The sequence below is a fragment of the Temnothorax nylanderi genome, unplaced genomic scaffold, assembly GCF_030848795.1.
Source record: "Temnothorax nylanderi isolate EJ_2023f unplaced genomic scaffold, tnyl_v1.0 TNYL_tig0259_pilon, whole genome shotgun sequence".
Lineage (NCBI taxonomy): Eukaryota > Metazoa > Arthropoda > Insecta > Hymenoptera > Formicidae > Temnothorax > Temnothorax nylanderi.
Window position 1 is genome coordinate 252123 of NW_027249321.1, and position 13728 is coordinate 265850.

The following is a 13728-nucleotide window of genomic DNA, read 5'->3' on the forward strand; positions in this document are numbered from 1 at the left end:
TGGAGCACTGCAAGGTAAGTTTTATCTATACTGCTATTATACTTTTATTACGCTTCTTTCTGACTACAACTCTCTCGCAATATTATTCGAATGCGCTGAGTGAGTATTACGTCCTCCGTAATGCGAAGGAGTTGGCTCGAGGAAACTGGTGCCGGAGGGGCTGGCGTTTCTGCAGGAGCGTCACTTGGGGGTGCACTCGTGGGCCCGTACCTAGGGCCGGACTCTACAGCGCGACTCTCGGTCTGCGGGATGTCAAAAATGCGCGGATCGAATGTTCCGCTGGAATAAAGGAGGCGTCGCAGCTTCCTTATCTGTCTCGCGCGTCCGGCGCGGCACCCTCGACGTCGACCCATGGGCCCTGCCCGGCAATTCGCAAACTGAATGTCGTCATTATATCGAGTTCGAATATTACGCATAAACTCACTTACCTGTTAGGCAACTCCGGCGAAAAATTATTTAAGTGTATATAGAGCCGGTGGCAGGCACTTGCTTTTCTGAAAAGCACCCGTGAGAGGAGATTTATTTCTATTCTATAGCTGTGATTCTTATATTTCGCGCGTGATTACTCGGAGGGGTAACGCACAGTGAATTTGTGTAAGGATGCCCTTTTCTTTTGTGGGCTTGAGCGAGAAAGGATAACAGTGACAGGGCTAAAATAGGGTCCTCGGGTGTCCTTAAAGTTCGCCCAGATGAAGGCGCGTCGATGAGGCGCCCGAGTTAGGTTGCAGTGTTTGGAACGGTGCCATCGTTCGCCCCGAAGAAAGCGCACGAAGCGTAAAGAAGTCGCGGCGAGTTCGCTCTACGAAGGCGCACAGCGCAAGCGGACGCGGGATCGCAGCGAGTTCCATGCAATGTCCTATTTCGTGCAAATAGGACATATATTGCATGGAAATATCGTGTAAAGTGGCTCTCTGCAATTCCCACAGAAACGACCGCTTAACTCGTTGTGCGGGCCGGTTTTATGTTTTCGCACGGCGTACAGTTATGGATCATCATTATCGTCAATCGATGCAATGCATGACATACATCTGACGTATGATCCACCATTCGTATAATAGAAGTGTATCATGCAACACCTCGTGCGTCCGTTTACGACCAATATTTCCAGACGATATACGGTACGATATTCATGCTCTCCGTGTTTGTCATTGGAATCACTTTCATAATTGCTGTCGTCCAACAGCGCGTGTTCTTTTTCTTCTTCTTCTTCTTCTTCTTCGCCCGACAGCGCGTGTTCTTCTTCTTTAGCCACTATGTCATCAAAATAATCGGCCATTTTTACGCAATATATTACAAAAAAAAATAAACTTGATGACTGTACAAAATATGTATATCAAGAGACACGGTAGTGTTTCGTGCCAAGTACACGCGCAGCACGAGACTCTTTCACACGAACGCACGAGTGCAAGTAACCGAGATTTTGAGATTTGCTTCACCCGATGTGTAGGTATACTATGATTGGTGGATATCTCTCAACATGATGGTGGAAAACAGGGATGGACAAATTCTTTGTTTTTTTCTTTTTTTGCATGGAGGCCCTACTGAAAAAAATCATGTGAGAACACACATGAGACCTCATATGTGCTCTCATATGAGGTCTCATACACTAACACATATAAATTCTCTTATGAGATCTCATATCATGTATCGTGCCAAAATCTCATATGAGATCTGAAATGCGATCTTATATGAAATCTCATATATCATATAGGTTCTACGTTTTATAATTTCATAATGTGTGTGTGAATTGTTGATTAAAAATAAAATATTTTTAATATTATTAAAAAAGGATATAAGAAATAGTGCATATATAAAATAATGATTTGATATTGAACAGTAGAAATCATACTGATAGCTAATAAAGTGAGAAGTAATATTTTAGAAATTTTATAAGTAAATCTAGCAATAATAAAATGTAACTTCGTAACTTTTGAAATGTAATGAACTGTAATTGTTCTAAGTATATGGCGGTCATTATTTTTCTATCTAAAGAATACTAACTTGATATTAATTTTTCATTGATAGTTTTAAATAATGTAATTAAAACATACAATAAAATTAAATATTATTTATTAAATAATATGTATGTACATTTTAAGATAATATATATTATATCAAAGTAATAATATTTAAATTACATTAATAAACCTTATCTAAAGTTTTTAAACTTGCGAGATAAATTGAGGATCTAGATGACAAACTCGCTCTACATTCGAAAACGGATAAAACTATTCTCCAAGCGTTAAGCATTAAAATACTAAAACCTTAATTAAATTTTTCAAACGTAAAACATTTTAATGATTTAACATTAATATAAAATATTATATTAAAAAAAAAATTTTTATGACTCAGCATAACAAAAGTACTTAATAATAATGAAAAACAACTTTTATGTGACTTTGTAAAGTGATTTACGAAGATCTCTTATTTTATAACCAATCTGTTTGTTTAAGTCTCTTAGAATTTTCGCTTTCTTCGTTGAATGTCCGTAAGTTTTATTTAGATAATCTTTAAATAGGCCTAAACAATAAAAAAGAAATCAATAATTATTTTTATTTTCAAATCATGATTATTATATGTATAATACTTACGTCGTAAAATACTATATTTTTGAGGAGTAAAACGTTTTCTAGGAGACCTATTTTCAAGTTCGGTAGTTATCCTTGATGTTTTGAAACAACGATTTACCAATGCTTCTCTTGTCCACAAAATTTCCAACAACTCTCTTAGAAATACCCAATGACCTCGATGTTTCATATATTCCCAGAAAGCTAAATTTATCATTTTTCCGCAACCAATATATATCTAAAAAATATTTTCGTTGTAGATTTGTCAAAAACATCAGTTAATGTTAAAAGTTTATATACTAGTTATTGCTTACTAATTAATAAACTTTTATTAATCAGAAGCATTGCTTTCATATAAGATAAATAAAATTAAAAATTAAAATAAAACCGTGAATTCGAAATTAGGTAAATTTTCTAAATAATTGTTCATTGTACTATTGATGAAATCGTACCATTCATGGTGATTATCATATGTTAATAACCATAAAATAGTAGAGAATAAAATAGTAAAATATAAATAATAAAATAGTAGAGAATACTTGATAGAGAATAATTGATATAATTAGGAATGCAGCGTTCATTCATAATTGTACCTCGTCACCTTCGATGTCGTATAACTGCTTTTCTTCAGGATTTACGTCCCTTGTATCAGGACGCATTGAGTTGTCATACTCATTTGCAGCCTCTTCATCAGAATCGTATGGTGCATCTAAATTATGAAAAAATTGACAAATACTGTTTTCACTGTTTTATAAAAGTTTGAAAAGTTTCAAGTTTTATACGTTATTTACTATTTTTTGTTTTTAAATTACACGAGTATTAAAGTAAATCAATTGTGTAATGAACAAATCTACTACAATTTACAATTCAGGTTGTAATTATAACTATTGAGACAACTTTTTATCAAGTATTTATAAATATACCTACAATAAATATACCTTGTAATTTTAATCGGTAAACCTTGTTTCTTCTGAATCGTGGTCTATGTCGTGGAGTCTCAGTAATTCCTATTAATACAAATTATTCAGTTTAGTCTTATTCGAAATGAATTAAAAAGACATCTATTTAATTTTATAATTTCTTATATGATGTTCTATCATGGTTTATACTCTGATTGTCATTGTGATTTGTATCATCTTCTTGATTTTCAAATATTCGCGATTGTTTTGCTAACATATTGCCTGACTCGTTATTTTCTGTGTCACTTTCATCTTCGGAATGTCTGCTTCTACCCGGCAGACTAATCTTTGTTCTCTCTAAATTCTGTCGTTTTTTCTGTAACATCTAGAATAAATAATAACAAATGAAAATGTAGCTTTAGATAGTAATTGATTAAAATATAAGTCACAATTTTCCGAGATTTCAATAGCAACGACAATATCAGTAACAATAACTGTACCACTGATTGATCATTTTCATCTTCTAAAGACAGGTCCTCAACATTATGCGAGGACTTTGTACATTTTTTGGATTGCGTTTCATTTGAAGGCCTAGGTTGTGGTGATATTTCGTGTGTAGAATGATCTGTTGTATCTTCATCATTGTCAGATAGTGGAACATTATGCGAGAACTTTGTAAATTTTTTGGATTGCGTTTCATTTGAAGGCCTAGGTTGTGGTGATATTTCATGTGTAGAATGATCTGTTGGATCTTCATCATTGTCGGATAGTGGAACATTATGCGAGGACTTTGTACATTTTTTGGATTGCGTTTCATTTGAAGGCCTAGGTTGTGGTGATATTTCGTGTGTAGAATGATCTGTTGTATCTTCATCATTGTCAGATAGTGGATTTAAACATTTTCTATTACTTAAAAATTTTTTCTAGTTGCTGTTTCCCATTATGTGCTTTACCTAATTTTTTTAGTTTTTGTTTCATAATCTATAAGCAATAATACTAACATATTATTTAAATTAATGAAAACTTTTTGAAATTTAAGCAAAATTAATTTTTACGTTGTCAAATATATATTAGGCTCCTAGGTACCGACCGCGGCCATTTTGAAACGTGATGTCAGAAGCAAGAAATTTTACGGTGACAATTGCAAACTACTGTAAAATAAAGAAATCTTTCAATAAAAACACACTACAAATCGTTTTAACACACTACAGTGTGCTATAGCGACCTACAGTGTGTTTTAATCAAAATATCTTTTTATTTGACAGTAAATTGCAATGTAATTTTCGTGTAATTTCTCGCTTCTGACGTTTCGATTTCAATATGGTCGGCGAGGGACCAGGAGCCTTAAAACATGTATGAAGAATTTAATGTACTTGTATGATCATTTTACCTTAAACACTTACTTTGATATTCTTTTTTGATGTTTTCTGTTTTTCTTCCATTTTTAATCGCAGTTGTTGAAGAGCATCACTATGGCGTTTTTTTGAAAATTTATATCTCCCTTTTTTATTTAATAAATGTTCTTCACCTTGAAAAAAAATTATTTTTCATAAAAAATGCATGTTTTTTACTTCATGAATTTTATAATTATTTATTACAATTTATAAAAGTTTGCGGACAACTAATATTTTTGTATATGTAATATATAAATGTAAGTAGTTGAGATAAACTGAAATTACTGATATTTACAAAACTTATTACTGATTTTAGAATTTTATTTATTTTTTAAAGAGATATTAATATAAAAAAATATTTAACAACTCTTAGAAGTAATGAGTAATTACTAATGACAAATAAGAAAGTAAATCTTTAAAATATGCTACGTATAGATTAAATACATTTCAGACTCATAGCTTTTTGATAACATTCTCAAAATTTAAGTCAAAGAATTAAATAAATACCATTATAAGATTTATTATTAATTACTTTTACTTATATTTATGAAAAAAACATGAAGAAGTGTTTTAATTATAAACATATTATATTAATGGCTGTCACTTACTTCCGACAGATAATACCTCAGCTGGTGATAGATGAAAATTGTTCTTCTGATTATCATATCTTTTTACATAATATGGTTCATTGAAACAAATTTTCCCATTAAAGTTTTCTATATCTTTGGTAGATATGATCTCAACTTTTCTCCTTTCATCGGAATAGAAACGAATAGCAGCATGTGTTGGTTCAGATATTGCTATCATATTCGTATCCATAATTACCTATTTGGAAAAAATGATACATTATTATTGCTTAATATTTTATATGAAAATGTAAGAACATATTTTATGATACAAAATTTAGATATAATTATAACCATTAATGGTTACAATTGTAGTCAATGAAACAGATATATTTTATTAAAAATAAAATAATATAATAATACCTATTATCCTCGATGGTATCACAGAATTTGTTTTCTTTGACGAAGCCTTTTTATTCTGTTGCTGTTACACATTTAACCCGCGTGTTCGTAAAATTCGTGATTTCACATTCACAAGTTTTCTATGACCGCTGTTACACGGCGCCGTTAATCGGGTTTAATAACATCGGTAGTTCTTAGACTAGCCAATCACACTCATTCTTCAGAAGAAGGGAATAGCTGTGATTTGCCAGCCTAAGAACTACCGATGTTATTAAACCCGACGTGTAACAACGGTCTATGACTGCGTTCGATTTAGCGCGTATTACATCCTGTCGGATAGGACCTGTCCTCGCCTCTCGGGCTGTGTTCCGATATTCACTGCCAGTACTGCAAATCTATAGTTTATGTCACGCACATTATAGATTTTAGGTACTGACAGTGAATTTCGGAACACAGCCTCGGTAGCATTTGGTAATATGGGTGAGGGAAATAGTGGGGATGGTCTCGTGACGCACGTCGCACACACAAGGATGCCAGCAGCCAGACTGGCGGTTTTCGACAGCCACTGCCAGCCAGTGGTGGGGATGGGCAGAGATGCCAACTTTACGTTTCAGCAGCCAGCTTCGAGCGTCGAGCGGTAGAAGAAGATAGACAGATCTCTGCTGTCTAACCGACAATCGGAAAACCGCCAATCTGGCATCCTTGGTGCAAGGGGCTTTAAAGGAAAAATTTTTGAAGGTTGCTGATGCAACTTTACGTTTTGAAATAACCTCGCTCCTAAGTGGGCATAAGATATCGCTATTTGGCCGTATTGTGTCTCGGCAGAGATCAGGTGCCAGAAAAATTAAGAAGAAGAAGAATAGTGCCTCCGTGTATCATGTTATCCTTGTTGTTCACCAGTTAAACAAATATAAAAATTCATTGATACATGGTATGTATAACACATGGTATATAATTTATAATTTTTATTATATATCATTATAAAAAGTATGTACATATCGTAAATGTTTCACAATTTCTTTTTTATAGGTTAACGTTCACATTACCTGGAATTTTTTGTTATTTACCTCTTATACTTTCTTTTGAATTTAATAGGTGAGTGTTGATGAAGAATATAATAAATAGTTTTTATTATCTTTGAAATCAACTTATAATGATTTACAAATGTAATTAATAGCCGTATGTTTATTCAATTTTTTATTAATATATTAAATAATGAATATCTGTGAAACAATTGTACATAATTTTACTATTTCATGTACGTATCAGAAAATATTTTGATAAGTTATTAATATCTGAAGAAATATCGTTATATTTTATTAATTCAGTTAATACGTCAAATAAAAAAAAATTATTTCAAAACTAGAAATTACTATTCTTATTTATCGGTTACTATGGAGAAAATATTTTAGTCATTTTAATTTCATACATTTAACAGGAGAATAAGAGATGTTAAATAATTCATTGTTTATACACTCGCGTGCTATGTGTTCAATTCCTCTCGAATATTGTTGTATGGTTTATAAATTTATTAATAAACAATATTAATATTGTATTGTATGTAGAAAATTCTGCACGAATTATGGTTGAGAAACATCCCAGAAGATATAAAAATTATTTGCGCTCATGCAATATATGTAGAAGATGTTAGTCCAAGGATTAAGAAAAGATTAAAATATAAATCTGTAATGCCAGCATATAGTCTTGTAAGTAATTGTTAAGTAAACCTACATTATTTTAACGATTAAAGGTTTCGTCATAAATTGAAACATATCCGTGCTGGGAATGGCCAATAATAGTCGAATAACTTATTAAGGTACAACACAGCTGAAAAATGGACTAATTATTGGATTTTTTGCATATGGTAGAAATAAGTGATTTTTCTTTTTTTAATTTGTTTCTAAGAAAATGTGTAATAATTACTTTTATTATTATTTTTTGCAAAATTAAAAAATATCAATCGATCCTGTAGGAAAAATGAAGAAAAATGTGTCTACAACATTTCTTTGTAACAGATTTACGTTTGCCTCAAACAATTAAAGATATATATCACAAACAATTAAAGTGTAATATCTTGTGATGAAATTCTTCGTATAAAAATTCCTGATGGTATCTTCCTCATTGAATATGTAGACGAATTAGCAGCTTTTATAGAGACAACCCAATTGCGGTGAAATAATGTGATTTGCCCTGTTAACTTCTGGACGGATTTTTTTTTTATCAGTCGTAATATAGTTATATCGATTTTTACAACGAAATCGATTGGATTGAAATGTGGAAATTGGTACCAAAATTAAGACTGAATCAATTGAATTTTTATTGGTTTTAATCGACTTTTTCTGCTTTTTGTAATAATACCTACAAACAATAGTTGTATAAAAATCACAGAACCTTATATTTGTAATGTCTATAAATTATATTTCATAATGCCATTTTTATCCAATCGCTTTTATAGTTCTCAGTGAGATACTTTCATATACCATGTAACAAGTTATAAAAGTAGCTACTAAATTAAATTTTTTTCAAAATAACATTTGTCGAATACAGCGAATAATATTTATAAATAAAGTTTATTATGAAAATAAAAATAAATAAATATTAATCATTTGTTTTAGAATTTTGAAAATGTTGAAATGGAAGGGGCTCATTGCACGAATAGTAATACATCTTTTAATAACAATGTCGATACAATGCACGAAATTTTAAATAATGACGAAGAAATGGAAGAAGTTCAACAATTCATCAACATCATAGATGAAGAAAAGAAATTTATTGACGATCAACGTGAAGTGCTACAGGATTCAATTCACAATATTCATGAAATTCAGCAAATAACAAATGTTAATTCCACTGATATCTATGATGACCAGGTTAACAAATTTAATAACAAATAATTTTTTAAATATTATTTAAATAACTTTTCCATTCATTCATAATGCTCATCTATATACAAATTTCAAATTACTACTATTTTACTGGAATGTACTTTTCTAAAAAATTATTAATTATTCAATAATATTGAATATTATAAACACAAAGTTGTTTTCTGATTACACTACAACAATAATTAATTAATAAGCTTTCTTTATGACAAAGTCAATTGTTAAACATGCTTCAATAAAATTCAAAAACAATTTCAAAATGTATTTAATAATAAATAAAAAATGTTTCAGATTTATTGTAGAAGAAGCCAACAACTGGAATGGGATGTGAATATATATGACGATTTAAGAGATTACGATGATAAAGATAATGATATTTGCCGCTCACGAAATCTAAAAGATTTTATTTGTAACGATGATTTTTTAGCTCGTATTGATATTTGTGTTGATAAATCAAGAAGCGAAATATTTTTGATGGTTCTTGAGCATAGCTTAAGACATAGGTCATCTTTAAGTGAAATATGTAGTTTACTGAGACTTATTAATACCATTTTTTCACGAACATTGTTGCCTGATACAAGATGGATATTTGACAATATTGTAAATTCGAAAAGTACATTAGAGTATCATGGAATATGCCCTAATTGTAGTAAATATCTTGGAAAAATAAGAGATTTAAAATCTTCTATGACTTGTGAAGTATGTTTAGGAATAGTTGAATTTGATGGTCCATCATCTTCAAATATTTTCTTACTCATCGATCCAACAGAAAGTATTAAACTGTTACTGGAAGATAATCAACAATATTATGAATACATTATAAAAGAAAGAAAATATGATGGAAGAATTAGAGATATATTTGATGGCAAATGCTACAGATCTTTTGTAAAAGTTTACCCTACTAATGAAAGGCACAATTACGTTACAACTATTTTCAATACTGATGGCGCACCTCGTTTTGAATGCTCCCAGTACTCTATCTGGCCTATATATTTACAGTTGAACGAAATTCCTGTTGAATCGAGATTAAAACGAATCATAACTTGTTGGTATGTGGTTTGGCAAGAACAAACCTGAAATGACAGCCTTCTTACAACCTTTTACTGACACAATAGTTCGATTATCAACGGAAGGTATGATTGCACTATTAATAATGAAGAAGCGTTTGATTAAAGTCTACACTTTAATTTGTTGCGTTGACTCGGTTGCGCGGGCTCCTATGCAAGGAGTTAAATTGTTTAATGGACAGTATGGATGTAATTGGTGTTTACATAAAGGCGAGTGGTACGAAGGTAGTATGAGGTACCCCATTTTACAATCTTGTCCAGAAGAAAGAACCAAGAGAAATATGATTGAGTTTATGACAAGGGCTACAATCGAAGAATGTGACGATGTTTATGGAGTGAAGTGTACTTCACCTCTAATCAATTTACCTTATTTTGATATTGTACAGGGATTCGTTCCTGATTACATGCATTCTTGCCTTAGTGGTGTTGGAAAGCAAATCACGAAGTATTTTTTAAAGTGATAGAAACATCAACAGTGGAAGAAATGAACAAAATTCTGTTACAGATAAAAGTTCCCCATCAAATAGGTCGATTGAGTAGATCTTTTGATGATATTAATCAGTGGAAAAGTAGAGAATGGGAAAACTTCATTCTTTATTATAGTCTGCCATTATTTCGATTGACTTTAAATGAACGCATGGTGAAATATTGGATTTTGTTTGTTGAAAGCTTGCATACATTACTAAGATGTGATATAAGCATTAATGATTTGATAAAGTTGATGAAGACTTATACAAGTTTGCATTTTTAACAGAAAAACTATTTTCAAAGAAAGGTATGACTTTTAATGTGCATCAACTTTTCACATATCACAAAGTGTTCTTAATTGGGGACCTCTTTGGGCTCACTCTACGTTTCCCTTCGAAATCTGCAAATCACGATACACTTCAAGCAATTTATTGCGCAAAAGGTGTAAATTTCAAATCGTCCGTTACATTAACATGCAACATAGTGTGCATGTTTTACGTAATAGTATATACCCTCATGCTTCACCTTTTAGTAATCGATTAGTTGCGAGGAACTGTCCGACTAAAAAAATTCAAAAAAGTTGTAAGCTAGCGACAGTAACATATTAGGAAATGGAACAAGTATCGATAAAAATACCTTAAAAGATTTTAATGTTTGTGTAAAATCTACAATAGGTATACGAAAGAGTTGTAAAAGATGGCTGTCTGCTTATGTCATCGACAAGAAAAAATAAACGTTCTGACAACAGTTTCGCAATGCTCTCCGACCATACCTTTATTCGAATACTCTATTTTTTAGGTAGATAATAAAAATAAAAAAGAAATTACTCCTTTGTAATATTGTGAATACATCAACTTCAATATGTAATTTTTTAACTTTAATACGTAATATTGGAACTGAAATTATAGCTATAGAAACAAAAAATATTAAACAGTATGCGTTTTTATAGAAGTACATGAAAATTGCTATATAGCAACATTGCCAAATAGTTATCATTATGTAATGTATTTACGTATAACACTAAACATTTTAAAAATATCGTTGAAATATTAATTGTATTGTAAATATTATTGTAATATAGACAAAATAATCACAGGAATCTTATCATACCGTGAGCATTTTAAATATCACATTACACAATATACAAAGTAAGAAAAAAAAAGTAATATGTTCAATAGTATCCATTATATCATTTATATCAATTGTATTAAATAAAATGTATATCCTTTTTTAATAATATAAAAATTATTTTATTTTTAATCAACAACTTTTATTATTTTTGCACCTTTTCACCAAATATTTCAGGATATAAAATTCTTACAATACTATTTCGTTAACTATTATATCTGATAATTTCTGTAAAGATCGTACACACGCATGCACGCCGTATACACACAAATTATGAAATTATAAAAGTAGAACCTATATGATATATGAGATCGCATATGAGATCGCAGTTCAGATCTCATATGAGATTTTTGGCACGATACATGATATGAGATCTCAATAAGAGGAATATAATGTGTTAGTGTATGAGACCTCATATGAGAGCACATATGAGGTCTCATGTGTGTTCTCACATGATTTTTTTCAGTAGGGGGCACATCTGGCGATAAATTTACTTCATGAAAGGGCCATACAGCAATGTTTATAGAATTGAGCGCCGATGACAGACTGCTATAATTTATGACCACAATTGTCACGTCCTTTGAAGAGCTCGGGACATGGGTTTATGATACCATTCGGTGTCGAAATTTTTTATTAATAAGCAAATAGCTTACAATTGAGACTCAACGTCTAAGGGATATTACGTCTCTGTGACGTAGAAGTAGTATAGGAAGAAACCGTAGAGAAAAGAGAAAAAAGCGATAGAGAAAAGTATAAAAACGGTGAAGAAGAGCATTAAAATCATAGTATGCTCAAGCAAGCAAGCGAGCAACTTGAGAATATGGAGCAAGAGTTGTTGGAGCTAGTGCTTCCGCAAGACAAGACAATTCAATATTTTTTGTAATCTCGTTTTGTTCTTGAAAAATCTCGAATTTTAACTTCTTGTCTTGTCTTGCCCCGATTCTTGATACGAACAATATTGTCTTGAGTCCGCTTTTTCTTGATTTTATCTTGAAAAATCTTGTTCTTGATGACAATTTTCCTACATACCTATATTTTTCGAGAGTAGGGTAAGTTATTGTATATGTGTCGTAGGCAAATGGTTATTTTAGGAAAATAGCTTCTGACTAGGCAAATGCTATCTGCCTGGCCAAATAGCTTTCATCATTTATTCTTGCTATTTTCCTAGTCAAATGCTATTTTCCTAGGCAGATGCTATTTGACTGAACCGCTGTTAGGCAAATGGTATTCCGCGAAGCATGCATTGGTGGGTAATTCTTCAGTTTAGCTACCCCAGCACAGAAATCGATGAAATTAGGCTTATTCGACGCGTTTTTGTGCACGAAACAAAAGAATCTGGCAGAAAAAAGTGTCGCTCTGCCCGCGAAGCGAGATATTAATAGTTAAAGTTGACAGGAATTAGGTTATGATTCCTGTCATACCGACGAGATGTAGCGACCATGAACATGCCCCGCGACAACTTCTCACTGATTTTAGGACACGCCTTCGGCGTATAGATTAGTGACGCGCTTTAAAAGTATTTAACTATTTAAAGCGCGTCACTGAAGTGCACCAATGCATGCTTCGCGGAATACCATTTGCCTAACAGCGGTTCAGTCAAATAGCATCTGCCTAGGAAAATAGCATTTGACTAGGAAAAATAAAAGAATAAATAGTGAAAGCTATTTGGCCAGGCAGATAGCATTTGCCTAGTCAGAAGCTATTTTCCTAAAATAACCATTTGCCTACGACATATGCACTGAGAAAAAGATCCTTGGCATTTGTTTTTAAATGGTTTAATAAGAATTTTATAAAACATTCTACATATAGAGCAAAGTTACTACTATACTGTATTCATACGGTAATGTTATATAGAATTAAAATTAAATAAATTTAGTTAAGCAAACTGCAAATTGTAGTGAAATGATTTTCATTCACACTTAATATAATTATTGATGATGAATATATAAAAAATATAGTAACTTACGATTTTAATCATTTTTAATATTTAGTAATCTATATCAAATTTTCTCAATTCTCAGTGTAAACATTCATTTTAAATACAAATCTACAATAAAAATTCTGTTTTGTTCTTTATATTAAATTGATTTCGACAAATAAATATAACTTACTTTTTTATTATAAAAATAAATACTAAAATTTTTTATTATAATTCATAATATTATAATTATATTTTTTTATAGACTTATAGTCATATTGACACTTGGCATATGCGATTTTTTAAAGAACTTATCATCCGATGGCTGCAAAGCAGAGCTCTTAAAGATTCATATTTCATGGAGCATCTTTTTGAGCGTCAAAATACCTGCACGGAGAAAAAGTTACGGTTGCCTACCACAGAATAATAATGTTAAT

At 31.3% G+C, this 13728-nt stretch overlaps 1 protein-coding gene and 2 long non-coding RNA genes across 4 annotated transcripts; 2 read left to right on the forward strand and 1 right to left on the reverse strand.

Annotated features, from left to right (window-relative positions):
• Positions 1–2053: 2053 nt before the first annotated feature.
• LOC139780049 (uncharacterized) lies at positions 2054–6233 on the reverse strand. Of its 2 annotated transcripts, XM_071718573.1 has the most exons (9): positions 6155–6233; positions 5850–5977; positions 5469–5685; positions 4870–4994; positions 3677–3851; positions 3506–3574; positions 3161–3276; positions 2592–2805; positions 2054–2520 (listed from the first exon to the last, which is right to left on the reverse strand). In XM_071718573.1, the coding sequence occupies exons 3-9, from the start codon at positions 5677–5679 to the stop codon at positions 2390–2392; spliced, it is 1041 nt and encodes a 346-aa protein (XP_071574674.1). In that variant the 5' UTR covers positions 5680–5685; positions 5850–5977; positions 6155–6233; the 3' UTR covers positions 2054–2389. The 2 variants fall into 2 exon arrangements, with proteins under 2 accessions (XP_071574674.1, XP_071574675.1); XM_071718574.1 differs by lacking the exon at positions 6155–6233 and having other exon boundaries at positions 2387–2520; positions 2639–2805; positions 5850–6069.
• A 222-nt stretch (positions 6234–6455) lies between these two features.
• LOC139780051 (uncharacterized) lies at positions 6456–7578 on the forward strand. The gene is made up of 3 exons (XR_011720093.1): positions 6456–6759; positions 6858–6923; positions 7394–7578. It is a non-coding gene; the product is annotated as an uncharacterized lncRNA (long non-coding RNA).
• An 871-nt stretch (positions 7579–8449) lies between these two features.
• LOC139780054 (uncharacterized) lies at positions 8450–9396 on the forward strand. The gene is made up of 2 exons (XR_011720095.1): positions 8450–8698; positions 9002–9396. It is a non-coding gene; the product is annotated as an uncharacterized lncRNA (long non-coding RNA).
• Positions 9397–13728: the final 4332 nt, after the last annotated feature.

Coding starts and splice junctions, on each gene's coding strand:
- LOC139780049 (XM_071718573.1), bottom strand. CDS start 5,679: ATGGATACGAATATGATAGCAATATCTGAACCAACACATGCTGCTATT. Junction 4,995..5,468: donor TGAGGTATTATCTGTCGGAA/GTAAGTGACAGC, acceptor TTTTTTTTCAAG/GTGAAGAACATTTATTAAAT. Junction 2,806..3,160: donor ACGACATCGAAGGTGACGAG/GTACAATTATGA, acceptor AATATTTTTTAG/ATATATATTGGTTGCGGAAA.